At 43.5% G+C, this 23705-nt stretch overlaps 1 protein-coding gene across 1 annotated transcript in view; it reads right to left on the bottom strand.

Moving 5' to 3' along the window:
- LOC144686400 (partitioning defective 3 homolog B-like) overlaps positions 1–23705 on the bottom strand; it is an 877073-nt gene that overhangs the window by 544495 nt on the left and 308873 nt on the right. The window contains exon 4 of the mRNA XM_078551550.1: positions 4558–4682. Within this exon, the coding sequence (XP_078407676.1) occupies positions 4558–4682 (125 nt within the window). The remainder of the gene's footprint in view (positions 1–4557; positions 4683–23705) is intronic.

The following is a 23705-nucleotide window of genomic DNA, read 5'->3' as shown; positions in this document are numbered from 1 at the left end:
TTGGTACTGTGACCTCCTGTTTGTAAACCTGGCCTACCTGCCCAGTACTCTATCAGCTTGAGGAGAATGTAGTGTCCTTCAGATGGGATGCAACTGGTCTAAGGGAACACATAGCTGCTCATATTTCAGACAAGAGTTAGACCTCTGTGAAAGAATTTCTTGTAGCCAATTTATGCATGGAATTGGCTGATTTATGAGTAAAATGAGTGTGTTTTAAGTGTTAACTGATGTTAATTTTACGGCTGCATATATTCAGTTGGGTCAGAATAGCCGTTTTGAAAAACATAAATGCAGTGATATGATTGGTGAAAATTGCAACCCTTTCAAGTTGTTAGATTTCAATGAGAACTTTGCTGTCTATATGTCAGCTAATTAGCAAGCTTAAGTTCATTTCAGCCAATGAGGAAATAGTGTTACATTCCTGCCGTGGACAGATTTAATGCAAGAGCCACACATTTGCACTATACACAAGACTTTAACTTGTATAAATACACATGTGGCAAGTGCGATGTTCTAAGACTAATGAAGCTCAAGAATTTCCCAGTGGCCAGTGTAGTGACATTATATAGGTGTTCGCAAAGACTAATTCTTTCCAATGTAAATAGCAAAGCCATGAACTTCGTTTGAACAGAAGATTTTGCAACATACACCGTACAGAGAATATCTTCACAAACATATCTACAGCATCACAACGCAGTGACTAGAAAAAATTTGCATTCTATTTTGTGTGTTTTATTATGCTTGGAGAAAATTATTAGTGGACCCCTGCCTTTTGTGGATGCTCAAAGTTAAATAAGCAGTTTCGCTATGTCACAGTTGTAGATTTACTAGCAAATAACTTACTGCAAATGCGAGAGAATGTCCACATATATAGACAGCAATAAACGGCTGGCAATGCGTTTAAAGCTAAATTCAAACCAAGCAGTTTCAACAATCCCAAGGATAAAACTTAAGTGGTCTGTGATCAATAGAATGCTTGAGATTCAAATACTACCTTAAACTCACTCTCAATTTACTGTATTTGACGTATATATCCTAAATAGTTTCTTGGAAAAAAAAATGAGCACTTAATGGAACAAAGTCCTTCAATGCTGGTTCAACTAAGTGGCAGAACACTGCTTTGATCATATTTTCTGCTCAATTGGAGATGCATGCCAAGGCCATGGCTTAACCATCATCCCGGGGAGGGAGTGGGGTGTGGCAGGAATAAATTAGCAGGGCTGGAATTATTCTTGCAGCTCCCAATATCCAACCAAGGAGGACACCACTGGATGAAGGGTACCTATCCACTTAATAACAGAGACCCAAGTCCATGAGAGTCTTGATGGTGTTGATAGGTAGGGCAACAATTAACCCCTGTGCTAGAAAAGAAAAGGGAAAAAGGAAGAAAGACTTGCATTTATACAGTGCCTTGTATGACCTCAGGGGGTTCCAAGGCACTTTACAGCCACTTAAGTGCCTTTGAAGTGTAACTCCACAGCCAATTTGCACAGAATAAGGTCCCAAAAGCAGCAATGTGATAAATGACCAGATAACCCATTTCTTTTAAAGTGATGCTGAGGGATAAATATTGACCAGGGCACTAGCGAGAACTCCCCTGCTCGTCTTCCAAATAGCGCCATGAGATCTTTTAATCTATCTGAGAGGGGAGACCATTGGTTTAGCATCTCATCCAAAAGATGGCTCCTGATAGTGCAGCACTCCCCGTCAGTCCTGCCCTGAAGAGTCAGTCCAGATTTTGTACTGAGGTCGCAGAGTCCAGGTTAATCCTACAAAGTTTCTCTCCCAAATGGCAGTTCAATGCAAACTCTTAGCTTTAAACAGTGTTGGCCAGCAATCATTGTTTTGAGTCCGTACAACCAACTGTTATAGATAGCCAGCTGGTCTTGCGATCGCTGTCACCGTCCTTTTGAATATTAATTTAGATTCTCATCTTTAATGCGGTAACTAGTAAGTAAAGAAAATGCTGAGTCTGTTGGTCTTTGAGTCAGCAACTGATCAATTTCATGGCATTTGCAGTGCCTTTAGATCAAGTCTAATTTTAAATAGTGCTAGTTAATAGTGCAGCACTTACTAACTGTAAAACCAGCTGTTACAGTTTACAGCCTAATTCTACAGTAGATATAGAAAGGCAAATTATCAGCACCACTGATGAAACTTGAAGAACGGATAAGGGGAGAAACTGGGAAAGCTGCAGCCCGATAAAAGGCATTTTTGTTTTAGGAACTTGGGGTTAATTATACGGGGTGCTGGATTCCCCACACCTCCCCCACACTCAGCTAAAAATGCAAGGGAGGGGGGTGGGGGAGCCCACCGAGGGGAACACCAGCTGCCCTGCAGCCATTTAATATTTTAATAGGTTGGAGGCGGGATTTCTGCCCCTCAGGGGCCGGCAGCTTGAGGGTTCCAAAGTTCACCCCCTTGCCACTGGTGGGGAACATGGGCAATGTGTAAGAAAGGGTTGATCAAAACAGGGTGAAGTACAGTCCTTGAGTCCTGGGCCGCTTTGGTTACTGTGAAAGCCTGTTAGGAACCCTAGTCAACAGACGGGGCTCTGGCAAACAAGTCCTCAACAGCAGAACAGGTGGAGGAAGTTGTGCAATCTAGAATATCTCAATAGCCATTCTGGCAGACGAAGGCTACTCCAGAACGAAATCTCCGATCACCTTGGTTTCCTTGCCATTGGATCGAGGTTTCGTTCTGTCAAGACACCATGTGGAAACCGGTGTGCAACCATGCTAAAATATGTCACACATAGGCGTCTTTCTTTGTGCCATAATGTCTAAAGATTCTGAATTGCTTTCATCAGCTATCTTCAGATCCATGGAGGACAATCATTCTCGCTAGCAAAGGGTAGCCGATAATCATCAAGCAGGCTAAACAGCCAATCACAATGAAGGGTTCTCAAAGACAGCGAACCAGTAAATAACAAGCAAATCTCATCATTTATCTTTTATAATTTTACAGAAAGTCAAATAAAAATTGGGAAAGACACATTGGATTACAGTAGAATCTAAAATATTATATACAAACATTAAAAGTATTTTTTTATTTTAAAAATCTATGGAATTTTGTATCATGGAATGGAAAAACTTGCTATTGCACAAAAATAAAATTACCCTTTCAAGGCCAGGGATTATCACTTACTTAAAAATCCAATACACTCATTCAGGAAAGGATAACATTTTTAAGGGTTTTTCCATTGAGACAAGCAGTGCAACAAAGTGGCAGTTCACATCAATTCAGTGATTTCTAATTGCTTTGTACCTGCTAAGACTTCAACAGCACACTCTGTAGAGGAGCAGGGAATCCCTACTGAATTTCCAAATTTATCTGCTAAATGCAGTTTCCAAAGTGACTGCCAGTTTCACAGATTAATGATGAAAAACACTTAGTTTTGCTGTCAATACAATGGCAAAATTCAGAACATTAACAGACACATCGAGGGTAATTTCAACCTAACTCTCCAGGCAGGCATCCCACAGGATTGTGTGGAATGCTAGATTTGCACCCCATTCAATTACTTTAATGGAGGGTAAAATCAGATGGGATGCAAAACTCAGTTTTTTGACAGGCAGGATAGGTCAAATCTTCTCCCAGTCCCTCTTTGCAACTCATTAAGCATTTTAAAAAAAAACTAACATTTGAAGCTGATGAAGGCGAATCACTGCCTAAGTTGGTGGTTGAGGCTGAAAAGCTCAGCTCATTTAAAAGGCACCTGGATCTGCATCTGAATTGCTATAACCTGCAAGGCCTAAGACCAGGTGCTGGAAAGTGGGATTAAAATGAGGGGCTAGTTTCTTTTTTCTCTTATTGGCCGGCGTGGACACGATGGGCTGAATGGCCTCTTTCTGCACCATAACCTTTCTATGGTTCCGTGGTTCATCTGCATCATCATCCCTTGCCTCCACTCTGTCATAGATCATTCTAAGGGGACCAATTCTGCGAGTTAAGAGAAGACAGTGTCTCTCATCCTGAATTAACCTGGAACAGTTCCATACATAAGTGAAGTCAAAAAGGAAAGCCTAAGTGCAATATGGGCCAACGCACATCTGATTAAGCCAGATTTAGTTCAAAAGCCCTTAGGTATATAGTATGCATGTGTCAGGAAGCTTACTGCTGGTTGAGAGGTTTATTGTACCAACAAAGACTACTAGATAATGCAGGAGCTGTAAAGTTATTTTCCAGCTTTCAGAACGCTCGCTTTAATACCAAGTGAGATGGTGGAGTGGGAAGAAGCATTTTTCAAGTGGTTGAGGCAACACAAAGTACAAGTAGACAAATGTAAAAATTAAACATTCTTCAGTTCAGGCGATTCTGTAAGCAAACAAGGCATCTACAAACTGCATTACATTTTCACACAGAAATGATCCTGCTGTGCTTAAGAGGGTTGCAGACATCAGCCTCATTAGTGTTGCATACCTGCGTGCTCTCCATTAATTCCTGGGCGTTAAAGGTTAAACAGTTCCTAAAGTGTTTAACAGCCTAAATAAACACATATTGGAGTTGATACCGTGCATCTCCAATAACACCCAACCCCCTCCTGCCATGGCTTACCGGTATGACAGGCTTCACGATCAGGTTCCTATTAGGAGGTTCATCAGAATGAGAAGCACCTGGTTGAAACAGAGCAGGTGGGACCAGCGCTGGATCACTGCTTCTCCGCACCATGAGTGGTGTGCCTGTGGAGAACAAAGTCAAAGTCAGAGAAGTGCTCAGCACCTTAATTAAGACAATTGAATACTACTTCCCCAAACAAGCCTCACATTTGTCTCAAATAAAAACAGAAATTGCTAGAAATACTCAGAAGGTCTGGCAGCATCTGTGGAGAGAAACAGAGTTAACATCAGGTGATGACCTTTCAACTGAACTGGGAAAAGTTAGAGGAGTAACACCATATATACTCGTGTAAAAGCTAAATTTTTTAGGCCAATTTTTTAAGCCATGAGTTAAGGGGTTGACTTTTACAAGGTAATATTTGAGGGGTTGGCAAGCATGCTTGATTTGGGCCCCAAGCGAAATTCAAAAAGACCATCACAATGAAATAAAGTAAAAACCAACAACACTAAAGAACTCATTTTAATTATTTAACATTTATTTACTTTATAACATTACGAACTATATACATTTCATCCACTGCGAAGGTAAAATCTAAAGATTCCCACATGTATCTTAAAATTAATGAAGTGTAGTAATTACCTGTAAGTAATAAACAATCACAATACAGTTTGCAGTCATAATCTGATCATTTTAATAATTTGAAAAAATAAAAACAAAACTTAAACGTAAATGTTTTCAGCAATTATTTCAGCAATTACTTACCACTACTCATTTACATTCAAATCAAATCATTACCATCTTCAGAATTATACATTGGTTCTGAAATTTTTGGGCTTTTGATTTTTTTTCTTTATTCTTTCATGGGATGTGGGTGTCGCTGGCAAGGCCAGCATTTATTGCCCTTGAACTGACCCTGCTTGGTCATTTCAGTCAAGAGTCAACCGCATTAACGTGGGTCTGGAGTCGCATGTAGGCCAGGCCAGGTAAGGATGGTAGATTTCCTTCCCTTTGGGACATTAGTGAACCAGATGGATTTTTACAACAATCGATGGTAGTTTCATGCTCCCCATAACTGGGACTAGCTTTATATTCCAGATTAATTAACCAAATTCAAATTCAACCAGCTGCCATGCTGAACCCATGTCCCAGAGCATTAGCCTGGGTCTCTGGATTACTAGTCCACCGGCATTACCACTATGCCACCATCTCCCCCGAAAAACTACGGTCGACTTTGACACACAACATATGGAAAATTGGAATTTTTTTTAGCCCAAAAATTATGGGGTCAACTTTTACATGAGATCGACTTTTACTTAAGTGTATATGGTGGGTTTTAAGTAAGGTAAATGGGGAAGGGTGGAACAAGAACAAAAGGGGTGTGTGATAGTGCGGAAGTTGGGAGACAGAATAGTGAAACGACTGCAGTCCGAAAGCAAAAACAAGAGAAAAACAAGATTAAGACTGAAACATGCAAAGAAAACAAAACAATATGGGGCGGTTGGGAGAGAAGAACAGAGATTACGGTCTGAAATTGTTGAACTCATTGTTCAGTCCAGAAGGCTGAAAGGCTCCTAATTCAAAGATGAGGTGCTGTCCCTCAAGCTTGCGTTCAGCTTCACTGGAATCCTGCAGCAGGCCAAGGACAGAGATTTCAGCATGATAGAAAAGCAGCGAATTAAAATGGCAGGCCACTGGGAGCTTGAGGTCATGCTTGCAGACTGAATGCAGGTGTTCCACAAAGCAGTCACCTAATCTGTGTTTGGTCTCCCCAGTGTAGAGTGGAGTGCATTGTGAGCAGCAAATAAATAATACTAAATTGAAAGAAGTGCACATAAGAAAGAAGAGCTGTTTCATCTGGAAGGGTTTGTCCCAAGACAAACCATCACCCACCCCCCACCACCCCAGCCCCACCAGGCTCCCTCCTGTCCTAGCACTGTATCCAGTCTCACCCTAGTTTCCGTCCCATTATTCCTCATGCCCTCACTGAGCCCAACTTGGTCTTGACTCCCACTTCCTGCTTCCTTGACCCTATTCTCACAAAATTGTTGACCACTCAATGTCTTGGACCACCATACTAGTGGTCATTGTAAATGGTTTCCCCACAAATACTGCCTTCCTCCCATTCAAAACCATTATCACCCCTCCTCTCCCTCCCAAAAGAAATCACTCGACCTCTCTGTTCTTGCAAACCACTGCGCATCTCCAATCTCCCTTTCTCCGAAGTCTTTGAACATGTTGCCACCTCCCAAATCAGCGTTCTTCTTTCCCACAACTGTCTGAATCTCTGTTAAGGTTTCTGACCTCTGAGCAAGTCCCATTCGCCCATCACCCCTGTCCTGACTGACATACATTAGCACCGACTGCCCCTAATTTAAAAATTCTCTTCCTCGCATTTAAAACTCTTCATAGCCTATCCTCTATTCTTGCCCACAGCTCCATCACCCCACCACCCAGCCCCACCACATCATGCCCACCCATAACTCCATTCCTCAGTTTCCGACCTCTTGTGCATACTCAATTTCCTTCACCCCACACCCATGGTGCATTCAGCCGTCTGAATCCCTTGTTAACCTGTTATTTGTTAACCAAGCTATTTATTGAAGCCGAAGCCAGGCACAGAGATTTTCTTTATTGGAGTTTATTGACTTGTTCAGTCTCACGGCTGTCTTCCCATACAACCTAATGTCCCAACTATCCCCTATTTATATTCTTTTTAACAAAATAAAAAACTAATAAAAGGGGTGACAGCCCCTTAAAGGGGCACTGTAACTAAAACAAAATTTTAAAAGGAGGCTTAAATTAAATTAAAATGTGTTCTGTCCCCTATTTATATGTGCACAATAACATTAATACCCATCACCTGCTACTCTTAATCTTAACAATGTAATTGACATGACCTTAACAATGCAGTTAACAATGCAATTAACAAGACATAACATCCCTGACTGTCAAATTCTCTTCTAAAACTACTCCACCTCTCTCTTCTTCTTTAATATCCTCCCTAAAACCTACCTCTGTGGCCTGGCGGTGGGGCCTCCCCTTTATTAACTCTCTTAGTTTTTTTTTTACTGTCATCCATTTCTGTCAAATTACACCTCTGTGAACTGCTCTAGGACGCCTCTCTATTTCCATTCTCTGTAACTGTGAGTAACCGTTGTTGTTGGGGTTAATTCCCACTCACACTTGCTAACCTACAGGATAGCACACATTATAGACCTCAGATGGCAGGACTGGACCTAGCTGTCATCAATTAATTTCAGCCCTGAGATGCAATCATGAAGAGGAGAATCTTAAGTGAGGCACTGCAGCACGGTCAGTGCCCACAGAACTATAACATGAATCAGTGCCTTCAGAGAAAGGGAAGAAGAGCTTAGAAATTATATCAGGATGACATCCACAGAGAGGGGAAAGGCTGATTAATTGTTTTCTCCTATTTTTATAAAGGATACATACTCCTAGCACCACTTATACTAATCATGCTACTACTAAGTCACCAATCTGAAAGCTGCTTAACCAGCGAAACAATAACTTAAAGGGAGGGGGGGGGCGGTGAAGAAAGACATATTTATATTTTATGGCCTTCCACTACTTCATGGCATTCCAAAGTGTTTAACATCCAACAAGGTACTTTTATGAAGTAGGCCATTCAGCCCCTCGAGACTGTTCCACCATAATTCAATTAGATCATGGCTGTTCTGCACCTTAACTTGACTTACCTGTCTTGACTCCATATCACTTTCCCCACCAAAAACCAATGCAACCTCAGTTTAGAAACTTTCAACTGACCTGCAGCCTCAACAGATTTCTGGGGGCGGATTTTCCAGATTTCAAATAATTTCCTCAGCGTTCAGTTCCGAAGCAAATTTTCAGAGCGCTGGAGATGGGTCTGTCCCTCCCTCTCCCAACACCCACCCACAGCACCCACCCACCCATCCACCCCCATTCCAACACCCGTCCACAGCACCTACCACCCCCCACCCCTCCAAGATCCCCGAAACATGCAAGAGAAAATTTAGAACAAGCAAGGGACAGATTGGAAAACATTGAGAAATGCAAAAATGCAAGATCTGAGATTTACGATCAAGGTGACCAAGCTCTTTAAAAGTAAAACAACTGAGCAATGATTATTGGTTCTCAGAGATCGGTTAAAAGTGGACCACTTTTTGAATGAAAATGAAGGACTCTCATTCCAGGTGAGTCAACATTCAATAGGTCAGATACCAGATGCTTTACCAGGTGCATGTGGAAACAGAAGTGTAAATGTGTCTCATTAAAACTGTGCTACTCCCCGCGCAAGTCAAACTCGGGCAATCTTCTTTGCAGGTTTAATTTGCTGCTTTTGAGAGGGGGAAGGGTCCAATGTCATCAGCTGTAGCACCAAGGTAAGATAGCTGCTAACCTCCTGAATCAATTAGCTGCATCTCAGTAAGATCGTTATCGTTATCCACAATTTGGTCAGGCTAAGCACGCAGTCAACAGATAAGCACCTCTGATAGCCGGTAATCTGATGGAACCCTGCTCAAGGAGAAACAGGTAGACTGGAAAACACATTTGTTAGACAGGATTACTGTCCAAGACTAAATCTGCTTTAGATTACACTATGGCCCTTTTTAACAAGTAATAAACCATTTTCAGTTCAAGGATACCTTCTGAACCAAAGGTCTGTCAATCAAGTTTGGCAGCACTTTTGCAGTACCTTTTCCACGTTACAATTTACTTTATGTCAGGCGTTAGCTGCGGCTCAGTAGACAGCAATATCACCCGAGTTAGAAGGCTGTGGTCTCCATTTCCACTCGGGGTCTGAGCAAATGAACTAGGCTGACACTTAAAGAATCATGGAAAGGTTATAGTACAGAAAGAGACCATTCAGCCCGTCAAACCTATGCCAGCACTCCGCTACTAACTAGCTCCACTGGCCAAGCTCTTTCTCTGGAGCCCTACATTTAATTTCCTTCCAGGTCCTCATCTAATTCCTTTTGAAAGCTATGAGTGAATCTGCTAAAATCACTCTTTCAGGTAGTGCATTCCAGGTCGTAATCACTCGCTTTTTATTAATATTTACCCTCATGTCGCTCAAAATAATTTTGCCAATTGTCTTAAATCTGTGTCCTCTGGTTCTGAATCCTTCTGCTGATGGGAATAGTTTCACCCTATGTCTAGTTGCTTCATGATTTTGAACACTTCTATCAGATCTCCCCTCAACCTTCTCAAAGGAGAAAATCCCTCCTGTCTGACCTGCCCCTTAACTTGACTTACCTGCCTTGACTCCATACCACTGAACCAACCAAAAACCAATGCAATCTCAGTTTAGAAACTTTCAACTGACCCCCAGCCTCAACAGGTTTTTGGGGGCGGATTTTTCAGATTTCAAATTATCTCCTCAGCATCAAGCTTTGAAGCAGATTTTCAGAGCGCTGGAGATAGGTCTCTCCCTCCCACCAATTCCCACCACCACCCCTACTCCAATACCAACCCCCATCGAAACGGAAGTCCCCCATCCATGGAAGTATCCCTGTAAATCTTTTCGGTATTCTCTCTAAACCCTTCACATTTTCCAAAAGTGCTGTGCCCAGGGTTGTATACAATAGTCCAAGTTGAAGCTGAGTAAGTGTTTTGCTTCCTTGTTTTTGTGCTCTAAGTCTCTATTTATAAAGCATAGGATCCTGAATGAATTTTAAATCACTTTCTCAACCTGCCCTGCCGCAATTATCTAAGTGGCTGTTAAGTTTCTCCCAAATTATCGTTTCTCAAAGCTGACAGGCCTGTAATTGTTGGATTTATCCTTTTTTTGAGCAAGTGTGTAACATTTGCAATTCTTCGGTCCTCTGGCATCACTCCCCCATCCATATCTAAGGAGGATGGGAAGATTATGGCTGGTATGTCCACAAATTTCCACCCTTACTTCCATTAGCATCCTTGGATGCAGCCCATCCGGTCCTGGTGACTTATCAGCCTTTCCTGTATCTCCTTGTAATTAAGGTTTAGCTCATCCAGTATCTAAACTACCACCTCTTTCACTGCGACAATGATAACATCTTCTTCCTTGACAAAAACAGATGCAAAATATTCATTTAATACCTCAGTAGGGTCCTCTGCTTCCATACATGTGTCTCCTTTTAGGACCCTAATAGACCTCACTCCTCCCCTTACCACCCTTTTACTATTTATATGCCTATAGGGTGCTTCAGTACCTGTACTGAGAGAATACTGCAGTGCCAGATGTGCCATCCTTCAGACGAGATGTTAAACTGAGGTCCTGTCTGTCCTCTTAATTAAAAGCAAAAAATCCCATGCCGTTATTTTGAAGATGAGCAGGCAAGTTCTCCCTGGTGTATTGGTCAATCGGTATCCCTCAACCAATATCACAGGATCACAGAAACTTTACAGCAGAAGGAGGCCATTCAGCCCACTGAATCTGCACAGGCTCTCTGAAAGAGCATTCCACCTAGTCCCACTCCCCTGCCTTATCCCCATAACCTTGCACATTCTCTCTTACAGATAGCAATCCAATTCCCTTTTCAATACCTCGATCGAAACTGCCTCCACCACCCTCTCAGGATGTTCGTTCCAGACTCCAACCACCCTTTGGGTGAAAAAAAATTCCCTCATTTCACTTTTGCTCCTTTTGCCAATTATTTTGAATCTGTAACAAAAACAGAAATACCTGGAAAAACTCAGCAGGTCTGGCAGCATCGGCGGAGAAGAGCAAAGTTGACTTTCGAGTCCTCATGACCCTTCAACAGAACTAAGTAAAAATAGGAGAGGGGTGAAATATAAGCTGATTTAAGGGGTGGGGGGGGTGCCCTCTCGTTCTTGATGCTCTCTTTCTCACTATCTACCCTGTCCACATCCCTCAGGATCTTGAATACGTCTATCAAGTCTCCTCTCAGCCTTCTTTTCTCTAAGGAAAACAGTCCCAACCTCTCCAATCTATCCTCATAACTACAGTTCTTTCTACTTGGGCTCATCCTTGTGAATCTCCTCTGTACTCTCTCCAATGCCTTCACATCCTTCCTCAAGTATGGCGCCCAGAACTGGACGCAGTACTCCAAGTGAGGCCTAACTCGTGTCTTATACAAGTTCAACATGACCTCCTTACTCTTGTACTCAATGTCCCTATCAATAAAACCTGATATATTATATGCTTTATTAACTGCTCTCTCAACATGCCCTGCCATTTTCAATGACTTATGTACACATACACCGAGGTCTCTCTGTTCCTGCACCTCCTTTAGAGCTTCTCCCTTTATTTTATATTGTCTTTCATATTCTTCCTACCAAAATCTGTGCCTTCTAGTTCACCTTCTGGGAGCAGAGACAGCCGGACCTGTGAGGGACACCTCTACTCGGACAGCAGATAAATAGAGGTTGAGGTTCAGGGCCTTCACTCACCTTCCGGGAGCAGAGACAGACAGACCTGAGGGACACCTCTACACGGGCAGCGGATAAATAGAGGGTGAGGCTCGGGGCCTTCACTCACCTTCCGGGGGCGGAGACAGCCAGACCTGTGAGGGACACCTCTACTCGGGCAGCGGGCTGAGTTTGAAAGAAGTCCAGGAGTGACATCACAGGAAAGCTATAAGTTCATTGGTTGGTGAGAAGCTGCTGTTAAGGAGTGTGTTTAAATAGCTTCAAACTAAAAAACGTATCATTTATAAAGAAGTAGCTACTTAGAATTCAGTAAGGAACACGAGCAATAGGGAAGTAAAGTTAAATCAAGTCAAAGTGAAATAAAGTAATAAAGCAAACCGAAGTAAGATGAAGTTAGTGTAATTGTGGTAAAGTCAAGTTACTGGTAATTTATTCTACTCATTCTACTTACTCTAAGTGTAATAAATAGTTTTTAGAGTTACGGGAAGGCAGGTCAGCTCGGCCAAGTGGAGCGTACATCCTGTGGTATGTGTGAAGTCATGGACACACCATGTGTCCCTGACAAACACATTTGTAGGCAGTGTCACCAGCTGCACAAGCTCGAGCTCCGGGTTTCGGAACCTGACGGCGGCTGGAGTCACTGTTGTGCATCCGCAAAGCAGAGGACTATGTGGATAGCACATTTAGGGAGGTGGTCATGCCGCAGGTCAGAAGTGTATAGCCAGAGAGGGAATGGGCGACCGCCAGGCAGTCTAAGTGAACCAGGCAGGTAGTGCAGGAGTTTCCCGAGTCTATCCTGCTTGCTAATCGGTTTTCCATTTTGGATGCTGATGAGGGCGATGGTTCCTCAGGGGAGTGTAGCCAGAGCCAAGCCTGTGGCACCACGGGCGGCTCAGCTGTATGGGGAGGGGGCGGGAGGAAGAAAAATGGAAGGGCAATAGTGATGGGGGATTCCATAGTCAGGGGATCAGACAGGCGTTTCTGCAGCAGTAAATGTGACTCCAGGATGGTGCGCTGCCTCACTGGTGCTAGGGTCAAGGATGTCATGGAGTGGCTGCAGGACATCCTTCGAGGGGTGGGAGATCAGCCAGAAGTCGTGGTCCACATTGTGGTACCAACGACATAGGGAGGAAGAGGCATGAGGCCCTGAAAGCAGATTTCAGAGAGTTAGGAAGGAAAGTAGAAAGCAGGACCTCAGGAGCAGTAATCTCAGGATTCCTCCCAGTGCCACATGCCAGCGAGCATAGGAATAGGAGGATTGATCGATTAAATACGCGGCTGGAGAACTGGTGTAGGAAGGAGGGCATCATATTTCTGAGGCCGGGTTGGGACCCGTTCTGGGGCAGATGGGACCTGTGCAAGCTAGATGGATTACACCTTAACAAGACTGGGACTGATATACTCACAGGGAGATTTGCTAGTGCTGTTGGGGTGGGTTTAAACTGGCTTGTCAGGGGGGTGGGAACCTGAGGGGTCGCCCAAATTGGAAGAAAGTAAAGTTGGTAACAGGGAGTTGTAGTGAGACTAGATGGCAGGAGAAACAAAGTAGAGTATTGATCATGCCTTGAATGCAGAATGAAGTCAAAAAGACAAAGTTAAGGGCACTCTACCTGAATGTGCGCAGCATTCACAATAAGGTTGATGATCTAAAGGCACAAGTAGAGATAAATGGGTACGATATAATTGTCATTAAGGAAACATGGCTGCATGGTAACCAAGACTGGGAACTGAATATTCAAGGATATTCGATGTTTAAGAAGGACAGACAAGAAGGGAAAGGAGGTGGAGTTGCACTGATAATAAGGGGTTGGGATCAGTACATTAGTAAGGGAGGATCTCAGATCAGAAGAACAACGTGTTGAATCTGTTGGGTGGAGCTAAGAAACAGCAAAAGGCAGTGGACATTGGTTGGAGTTGTTTACCACTACTGTTTGGTGGCCTATAATGTGGGGCATGGTATTAATCAGGGGATGAGAGAAGCAAGCAGCATGGGCAATACAGTAATCATGGGTGACTTCAACCTGCATATAGACTGGGTGAACCAACTGAGCACTAATGCTGTGGAAGACGAGTTTCTGGAGTGTGTTAGGGATGATTTTCTAGAGCAGTATGTTGAGGAGCCGATTAGAGGGCAGGCTATTTTATTTCTAGTATTATGTAAGGAAAAATGGCTAATTAATAATCTTGTAAAAGAACCTTGAGGGATGAGTGACCAAAATATTTTAGAATTTTACATTATGTTTGAAAATGAGGTAGTTCACTCTGAAGCAAGGGTGTTAAAGTTGAATAAAGGAAATTATGAAGGCATGAGGGACAAATCGGCTGAGTTGTATTGCGAGAATACATTAAAAGGTATGACTGTACATAGGCAGTGGATAGTCTTCAAAGAACTATCACATAGCTTACAGCACCTATACATTCCTTCAAGGTGCAAAAACCCAAGAAAGGTCAGTCGACCGTGGCTGACAAAGGAAGTTAAGTGTTGTATAAGGTTAAAAGAAAAGGCTTATAAAGTTGCCAGGAGTTGTAGTAAACCTGAGAACTGGGAGGTTTTTAGAATACAGCAAAGGAAGGCCAAGAAACTGGTAAAGAAAGGGAAAATAGAAAATGAATGTAATCTAGCAAAAAAACATAACAACAGACAGTAAAAGCTTCCATAGGTGTGTAAAAAGGAAGTGTTTGGCCAAGACAGGTGTGGGTCCAATACAGGCAGAGTCAGAGAATTCATAATGGGGAATGGAGAAATGGCAGAGAAGCTAAATGATTACTGTGTGTCTGTTTTCTCTGAGGAAGATACAGGAAATCTCCCAGATTTAGAGATCCAAGGGACTAGGGAGAATGAGGAGTTGAAGGAAATTAGTCGAAGAAGGTTGTATTGGAGAAATTAATGGGACTGAAAGTTTAAAAGTCCCCGGGACCTGATATTCTGCATCCCAGAGTGTTGAAGGAGGTTACTATAAAGATAGCATTGGTGATCATTTTCCAAAATTCTATAGACACTGGAATGGTTCCTGAAGATTGGAAGGTAGCAAATGTCACCCCACTATTTAAGAAGAGAGGGAAAGAGGAAACAGGGAACTACAGACCTGTTAGCCTTAGATCAGTAGTAGGGTAAATATTGGAATCTATTATAAAAAATGTGATAAAATGAATACTTGGATAATCATGATCTGATTGGGCACAGTCAGCATGGATTTGCGACTGGGAAATCATGGTTGATGAACTTGTTAGAGTTTTTTGAGGATGTTACTAGCAAAATTGATAAAGGAGAGTCAATGGGCGTAGTATACTTGGATTTTCAGAAGGCTTTTGATAAAGTACCCCACAGGAGGCTGATTAGCAAAATAGAAGCATATGGGATAGGAGGCAATATACTGGCACGGATTAAAGATTGATTAACAGGCAGAAAACAGAGGGTAAGAATAAACGGGTCATTCGCGCATTGGCAAGTTATGACTAGTGCGGTACTGCAAGGATCAGCACTTGGGCTCCAGCTGTTCACAATATATATCAATGATTTGGATGTGGGGACCAAATGTAATAATTTCCAAGTTCACAGATGATACAAAGCTAGGCTGGAATGTGTATTGTGAGGAAGATGTAAAGCGGCTACAGGAGGATTTGGACAGACTTAGTGAGTGGGCAAGAACATGGCTGATGGAATATAATGTGGAAAAATGTGAGGTTATCCACTTTGGTAGAAGGAACAGGCGTGCAGAGTATTTCTTAAACGGGAAGAGATTAGAAAGTGTAATTGTACAAAGGGGCCTGGGTGTTCTTGTCCATAAGTCACTGAAAGCTAACATGCAGGTGCAACAGGCAATTAGGAAGGCTAATGGAATGTTAGCCTTTATTGCAAGAGGATTTGAGCACAGGAGCAGTGAAGTCTTGCTTCAATTGTATAGAACCTTCGTTAGACCACACCTGGAGTACTGTGTGCAGTTTTGGTCCCCTTAACTCAGAAAGGATATTATTGCCATAGAGGGAGTGCAACGAAGGTTCACCAGACTTGTTCCGGAATGGCGGGACTGTCTTATGAAGAGAGATTGGGAAAACTGGCCCTGTATTTTCTAGAGTTTCAAAGAATGAGAGGTAATCTCATTGAAACCTACAAAAACTTAAAGGAATGGACAGGGTAGATGCAGGTAAGATGTTTCCCCTGGTTGGGGAGTCTAGAACCAGGGGACACAATTTCAAAATAAGGGTGAAGCCACTTAGGACCAAGATGGGGAGAAATTTCTTTACTCAGAGGATTGTGATCCTTTGGAATTCTCTATCCCAAAGGGCCGTGGAAGCTCAGTCATTGAGTATGATTAAGGTAGAGATTGATAAATTTCTGATTAACAACAAAATAAAGGGTTGTGGGGATAATGTGGGTAAAAGGCACTGAAGTGTTCCATCAGCCATGATCGTATTGAATGGCAGAGCAGGCTCAATGGGCTGAATGGCGTTCTCCTGTTCATATGTTCCTAAAATTAATCACTTCACACTTCTCTGCATTGAGTGTCATCTGCCATTTGTCTGCCCAATCTGTCTATGACCTTTTGAAATTCAAGGCTATCCTCATCACAGTTGACGTTTCCAATCTTCGTATAATCAGCAAATTTTGAAATCATGCCATCCAGGCCTGGTACCTTATCTGTTTTAAGAAAAGATAGCCTTTCTAACACCTCCTCCTTCTCAATTGTAAGTTCTTCTAGTGGACCAGTTACCTCCTTGGGTAGAAACTGCTTCCTTTGTAAAGACAGATGCAAATGGTAAAATTGTATATGGTTAAATATGATTATAGATTTAATTAGCAAGAATCAACACAGCAGAAGAACATGACAGAAAACAAAAAAAATCACCCTGCCATCTGTGCCTGTGGGTATTACCACAATTGGAGGAGTAGGGAGGGAGGGAGGGAGCATAATTTCTGCACCTTCCCCGTGGCCTGACCACTCGTGAACCAGAGGCGTATTCAGCAGCAGATATCTCAGCACTGAGCTTCTGCTGGCCACCAGCTGAGCAACTACAACTTCAGCTACTGCCTCATGGAACTGCCCATTTTTTCCCCTTTGTATCCGTGACTGTCACAGCAGAAACGGGCACTGGTGTCTGTCTATATTGTAACTCTTTCGAGTACATTCACAGTTCTTGGTTTCCGGGAGTGGGACATGAACCCACAACCTTCTGATTCAAAGGCGAGGGTGCTATGAACTAAGCCACAGCTGACATCTCCTGGTGTCTGACTAGGGCGAATCGCAGCACTCTCCGAATAAGATTATCTGGTCATTATCACATTCCACTTTGGGGTCCTCGTTGTGTGTAAATTGGCCGGCTTGTTTCCTATATTAAAACAGTGATTGCTGATGTTCTCTCTTAGCTGTGCAGGTGTGCAACTATGCAGCAATCCAGAACAACAGTGCAGAGTAACGAACAAGCCACACACACACAACTTTTAAGACATACTTGTGCTTGAGCACACAGCAATCTTAAAGGGACCATGTAGTGCAACAAAGTGACTGCGCACAAAGAGAAATTAGAGGGAACAATAGTGAATACACTTCAAAATATTTAATTGGCTGCTTTGGGTTGTCTTGAGGTAATGAAAGGCTCCATATAAATTCAAGCCTTTCTTTATACAAGGGAGATAAGGGCATTTCTCTAGGTCAAACAGAAGTCAGTATCCTCATATGCCCAAGTCATTGGCTTCATCATCAGTTGCACAATGAAACAATGGGCAGGTTAACCATCTTCATATCCAATAACTCGCAGCTTAACATGGCCACCTCCGATTTTTAAAAAATGGAAATATTTTTATTTTTAAGACGTGAACAACTTGGTTAGCAGGGTTGTTTCGGAGCACTGACATTTTAATAGGATGGTAGACCTGTATGGGTTTCCCTCTTGGGTCTTTAGGAAGCCTTCTTAAATCCCTCAATCTGTTACTAATTTGAAAACATATTCCTCCCTGCGGTTTCTAAAATAAGACTTGGTCAGATATTTCTGATGGCAGATTGAAGATACAAGCTGAAAACAGAAAAGTTTCTTAATGGAAGCCGGTGGCGGGGGAGGGGTGTGTGTGTGTGTGTGGGGAGGTTATAAATTGTATGATCATGGTTTGCACTGAAACACAGAGCAACAACAACTTGCATTTATGGAGCACCGTTAACTTAATGAAACATCCTAAGACAATTATCTTCCCTAGTCTATGTAGGTGTAGATTTTGATTTGTGCTGTTAGCTATCTCATCTCAACAACACAAGGAAGGTAGATGGGGTGGAGGAGAGGGGTGGGGTGTGGTGGGGAGAGGCGAGGGTAGAAAAGGGGAAAAACAGATCAGCCTAGGTTCTTCTGACTATGACCCATGGCGGAAATTGCATGTTTTTGGGCAGCTGTGGTGCCCCCTACAGTCAAACAGCCCATCAGCACAGAAGATGAGCAGTAACTGGGGTACATTTTCCCAGGCAACAGCGGAGGGGTCACCAGAGCCACAGGCACAAGATGGTGAGAATGTCCCAGGCTATGGATAGCAAGAGTTAAAACAATTTCATGCTATCCAAATTCCTTCAGTATAATTTACAACAATTCCTCACCCACCTGCTACAGCTCGTTAAAGCTACAGTTAAAAATAAAGAAGTTGTGCTTAAATTTGAATTAGGCTATAATGACCCAAGAAAGATCTAATACTGTTCACACTTGCCTGCAGTGTTAATTGCAGCTCTGATTCATAATAAAGTGGCAGAAGATTCATCATAAGATGTTAACATGAACAGCAGAGCTTTGTTTCTTCCCTTCATGAACCATCGTTCACTGGGTAGCACTCTTGCCTCTGAATCAGAAGGTTGTGGTTTCCAGCACCATTCCAGAGACTACAGTGCACAATCTAGGCCAGTAGTTTGCAAACCTTTTTTGGCTGAACATCTCCTTTCCAAATGGGTTAGTAATCAACGGGGGAGGCGGTGGCATTGGGGTATTGTCACTGGACTAGTATTCCAAAGACCCAGGGCAATGCTCTGGGGACCTGAGTTCAAATCCCACCACGGCAGATGGTAATTTAAAAATCTGGAATTAAAAGTCTGATGTCGTAAAAGCCCATCTGGTTCACTAATGTCCCTTTAGGGAAGGAAATCTGCTGTCCTTACCTGGTCTAGTCTACATGTGACTCCAGACCCACAGCAATGTGGTTTACTTTTAAAATGCCCAATAAATGCTAGCCTATCCAGCGATGCCTACACCCCATGAACCAATGTGAACCAAACTAATGTCCCTTTAGGGAAGGAAATCTGCTGTCCTTACCTGGTCTGGTCTACATGTGACTCCAGACCCACAGCAATGTGGTTGACTCTTAAAATGCCTACAAACATGAATTAATAAAAAAAAACCCATCTAAATTAGGGAAAATGGTGCCCCAGGACAACTTGTATTTTGGTGCCATTTCTTTGAGTATTTGAATATTTAATATTTAAATATTTGAAGAAAATCCTCCATCTCTTTGACAAGGCTTCACTCACCTGATGCCTTCCATCAGCCTTGGGTTACTTACTGTGGGTCTACCTGATCTTCCTAGCACTCTTAGCGCTCCGCCAAGTGCACTCCCCTTGGAGATGGGACAGCCAGCCCACACTGTGCCACAAATGTGACAGCACTCCACTCTCACCTCCTGGTTCACACCAAGCCTGCCTCCCACCGCTGCTTAGTCAATTATTCTTTGCCATGATTCCCTGGGGGGGGTTGTCCATGTCTCCCACCCCTAAGGCTGGCCCTGCTCTTTATTTCGGTGACCCCCCCCCTCCCCTAACCTTGGAGAGTCCCTGTGGAGCCCTAGGGGTCCGTGGACCCCAGTTTGAAAACCTGCGATCTAGGTTGACACTCCGCATGAGGGAATGCTGCACTGTTGAGGGTGCCATCTTTCAGGTGAAACATTAAACCGAGGTCCCCTCTGTCCTGTCAGGTGGCATTATTTCAAAGCCGACCCAAGGAGCATACCCCGGTGTCCTGGGCAATACTTATCCCTGAATGGACATCATTAAGCTAGGCTACCTGGTCATTATAACATTGCTTTTTGTTGGACCTTCCTGTATGTAAATTGAGTGCCACGCTTTCTACATTACAACAGTGACTGCATTTCAAACTTACTCCATTGACTGCAAAGCACTTTGCACATCTTGGTATCATGGAACATGTTGTATAAGTGCAAGTTCTTTTTGTTTTTTCTTTTCTGCCTCTTGTAAGAATACTATTTACCAGGAGTTGGATCCCCACTGACAGCCAACAGACGTTGAAAACCATTCTTCATGCCAGAGGTTGGATGGGAAGTATCTGTCGGCTGTTTGACTGTGAGGACCTCACTACCAAGATTACCCTCTTATGGCATCCACAAATATGGAAGAAATGAGGACCCCGATTGATCACTTCCACCCTCTCATCCCCACCCTGGCCTCCACATCCCCTGACACTAAGCCAAAGTGGAGTCCAAAAGTGCTCACTGTGTCACCCCACCTGAGTTAGTTGAATTCAGTACCCTTAAGTCAGGGGCTGGAAAAGAAAGTACAACCAGAGCTCTTTCTCTTGGTCACTATCCAGTGATCCATGCTGAAACACAACGTGCGAATGCATTACGCGAGAAAGGATTGGACTCAGTTGTGAAGAGGCAGACCAGGATGCATCATGTGATTACCCAGGCTTGCCAAGTTACAGATATAAGTTTTGAAAGTGCTTGCAGCAAAAAATAACCTAGAATGAATATGACTATTTGGCCAGGCGCAGAAGCTGAAGACTAGCCTATGGGTCAATCCATGATAAGCTCAGGAATGTGACCTCTAGGTCAGGATAAAATAAGTTGATGAATGGTCTTTGAGTTATACTAGAATAAACTGATAGCTTGACCTCAGAGTCAAGATCACAGAATCACAGAATTGTTACAGTGCAGAAAGAAGCCATTCAGCCCATCGTGTCTGCACTTGCTCTCTGAATGAGCATGGAGATATGCAGGTGACTAGGCACTGCAGTAAAATATCAGGATAGATAAGCAAAGTGCATGTTTCGGAACATTGTGTGCGTTATTGGACAAGTCATTCCGTGATTGTTTTACAAATTCCTCCGTAACTGCAAAGATGATGCACAGGTCATTCCATGTTTATGTTGTAATGACTTAGACGTACAAGATAAGAACATTGTGAGTTAATGATGAGTTATCCAAAAGATGGTATAAATAATCGACAGAAGTTGTATAACTTCGAATTACCTCTTAGGGCTTCTGAGAGAGCATTCCCCTGCAACATACTTGTATTGAATAAAACTGCTGCTTGTTTTGCCTACAGCTGACTCTGTGTTGAGTGTGTTTTAGATACTCCACAAACATTGCAATGTTCCCACCGTTGACTAGCTTACAATGCACACCATCAAGGTTCACACATAAAAATGGTCATGCACAGAATCTACTGAAGGATAACCACCCACCAGCTGACAAACCAGAATTGCTACAGAGGGAGGGGGGAGGGGGCAGCGGGCAGGGAGGGACAGAGGGGGCAGTGGGCGGGGCAGGGGGAAGTGCAGGGGCCGCGAGGGGGAAGTGCGGGGGCCGCGAGGGGGGGTTAGGGGCAGCGAGGAAGGGTTAGAGGCAGCGAGCAAGCTCCAGCTGTAATGCAATGGAGGCTGCAAGACACATTTGCATCAACTCTAAATTCTGATCAAGAAGAGGCCTTTGATAAAATAACTTGCATTGCACATTCCAAATAAAACCTCTCTCATCGCAGAACAAAGACAGCTGGTTTTAACTTCAGCTGCTCTCGCCTGGGTGCGACATGAGCACCAACACATACAGTGGGTCTAAGGCATAGGTAACGAGACAGTAAACATATAAATGAGAAATTTGCATGCATCTTTCGACTGTGCTGTTGCAAGATCGAGAGTGAAATCAAGGCATAATGACAGAACATTACCAGAAGGAAAGCTCTTTTGCTACAGGGAGTGTCAATGTATAATTTAAAAAATTAAATTGATCATGGGACAATCATTCTCAATGCTTTGGGTGGCTAAAGCCAAAACACTAATATATCTTCCATTCTCCCCTCAAAGTCATACAAGAAAGTACCAGAGGCTTTTACAGCTGGTTATTATCCACTTGGATTGACAATCACAATTACCCGTTGTCTTTACCCTTCTTAATTCCACACCCCTCATGGGGGTGCCAAATCTCTAGGATTGGCATGGAGACCCACGATTTAAAGAATAATCTCCAGGGCACTGCTGTGTGCAATGCACTGGGGAAATTACAGAAGCAGTAAGAAAAATTTAACTTTTTAAAACACTTTTGTTCATTAGTTATAATAATATCAGACACGGGGAAGGGAGGAGTAAAGGCTGTCAACTGACAGTGAAGAATCATCCAATGAGATAATTAGCCTGTTGGCTTTCCAATTGGTGGGGGAAGGCAGGACACTGCGAGGATGGACATGTTGCGCGTCCAATGGTGAGGGGGTAGTTGGAAGTGGAAGATAACGTCTTAAAACCTCCTTGAATATGACCAGAGTTGGCAACCCTACCCAGCCCCTCCCCAAGAATGTGTTGTTACAACATAATTACGACTCTTATTCTTTTAAAACTTAATTACTCTGTATGTTCTCCTTGCCCTGGCGCGCGCACACAGTATTAAATTTTATGGCAGCAGCAGTTGCTCCGTCCACCAGCCAGAAATGTGCGGACAACCCTGCCGCAGCCATATCCGGAAGACCCGGCGTGATTCTGTGCCCATCAGGCAATGAACTACCTTCCATTGGGACTCCTGACCCTTTTAAGGATGGATATCCCACCTCCAAGACCCAACCACTCAGAGAGCCAGGGGCTCTTCAGTCTCAGCAGCGCCACAAGGAGCAGTGGCTACTGCTGGAATTGCCATGGGTGAGGGCCAGGTGACCTCTGTGGCTCACCAGGTGCCCTCCCCACCCTAAGCCCACAGGGAGGTTGCCAGCTTTACTGAGCAGCCTCCCCAAGTGGCATAGGGCTCCCTGTCACTCGTAGAATGTCAGTGGTGGCAGGATGAGGCCCTTAAATTGCATTAACTGACCACTTAAGGGTCACAACTGGCCTCCAGGCAGGAAGGCCGACCTCAACTTTCCCCTCCTAACTCAACTGGAGGCATTCCAACCACCCCCAGCCTTCCCTCCCAATTCCAGAGACCCCACTCCACCTCCCAGCCCACTCTCAAGGGCCAGATTAAATTCCGACCACAGAATTTTTGGGGTTTATACAGTCTACATGGCTGAGAGTGCAGGTGAACTGCTCCTTAGCAGTTTCCATTTTTCAAGCAACAAATTTCAGTTTGATCACATTTTCTGCCCTAAGGGAACCTGGCCTCTGCTCAGTGCCTCTCCACAGCAGCAGTACAAAAATCATAAATGCAGCCAAGCGGTGCTTGGCAAATCTGAATTGTTCTCTCACTATTCCCCCTCCTCCGCCTACCCACCAGGAAATGCAACTTCACCCAGAGCAGCTGCAAAATATGGGATCAAGTAAGAAAGGAGCTGCATTTATAAAGTGCCTTCCACAGCCTCAGGATGTCCCAAATCACTTCACAGCAAATTAAGTACCTTTGCAGTGTAGTTACTGCTGTAATGAAAGTAACATGGCAGCCAATTTACTCACAGCAGACTCCCATAAACAACTGACTAGATAATCTGTTTCAGGTTGGGCGAGGGATAAATATCAGCCAGGACACTAGGTTGAGCTCACATGCTCTTCTTCGAAATAGTGCCGTGGGATCTTTTAAATCCACCTGAGGGGGGCAGATG

Source organism: Cetorhinus maximus, chromosome 11 (assembly GCF_964194155.1).
Source record: "Cetorhinus maximus chromosome 11, sCetMax3.hap1.1, whole genome shotgun sequence".
NCBI lineage: Eukaryota > Metazoa > Chordata > Chondrichthyes > Lamniformes > Cetorhinidae > Cetorhinus > Cetorhinus maximus.
The sequence above is the reverse complement of the archived record's forward strand: the minus strand, read 5'-3'. Positions and strand labels throughout refer to the sequence as shown.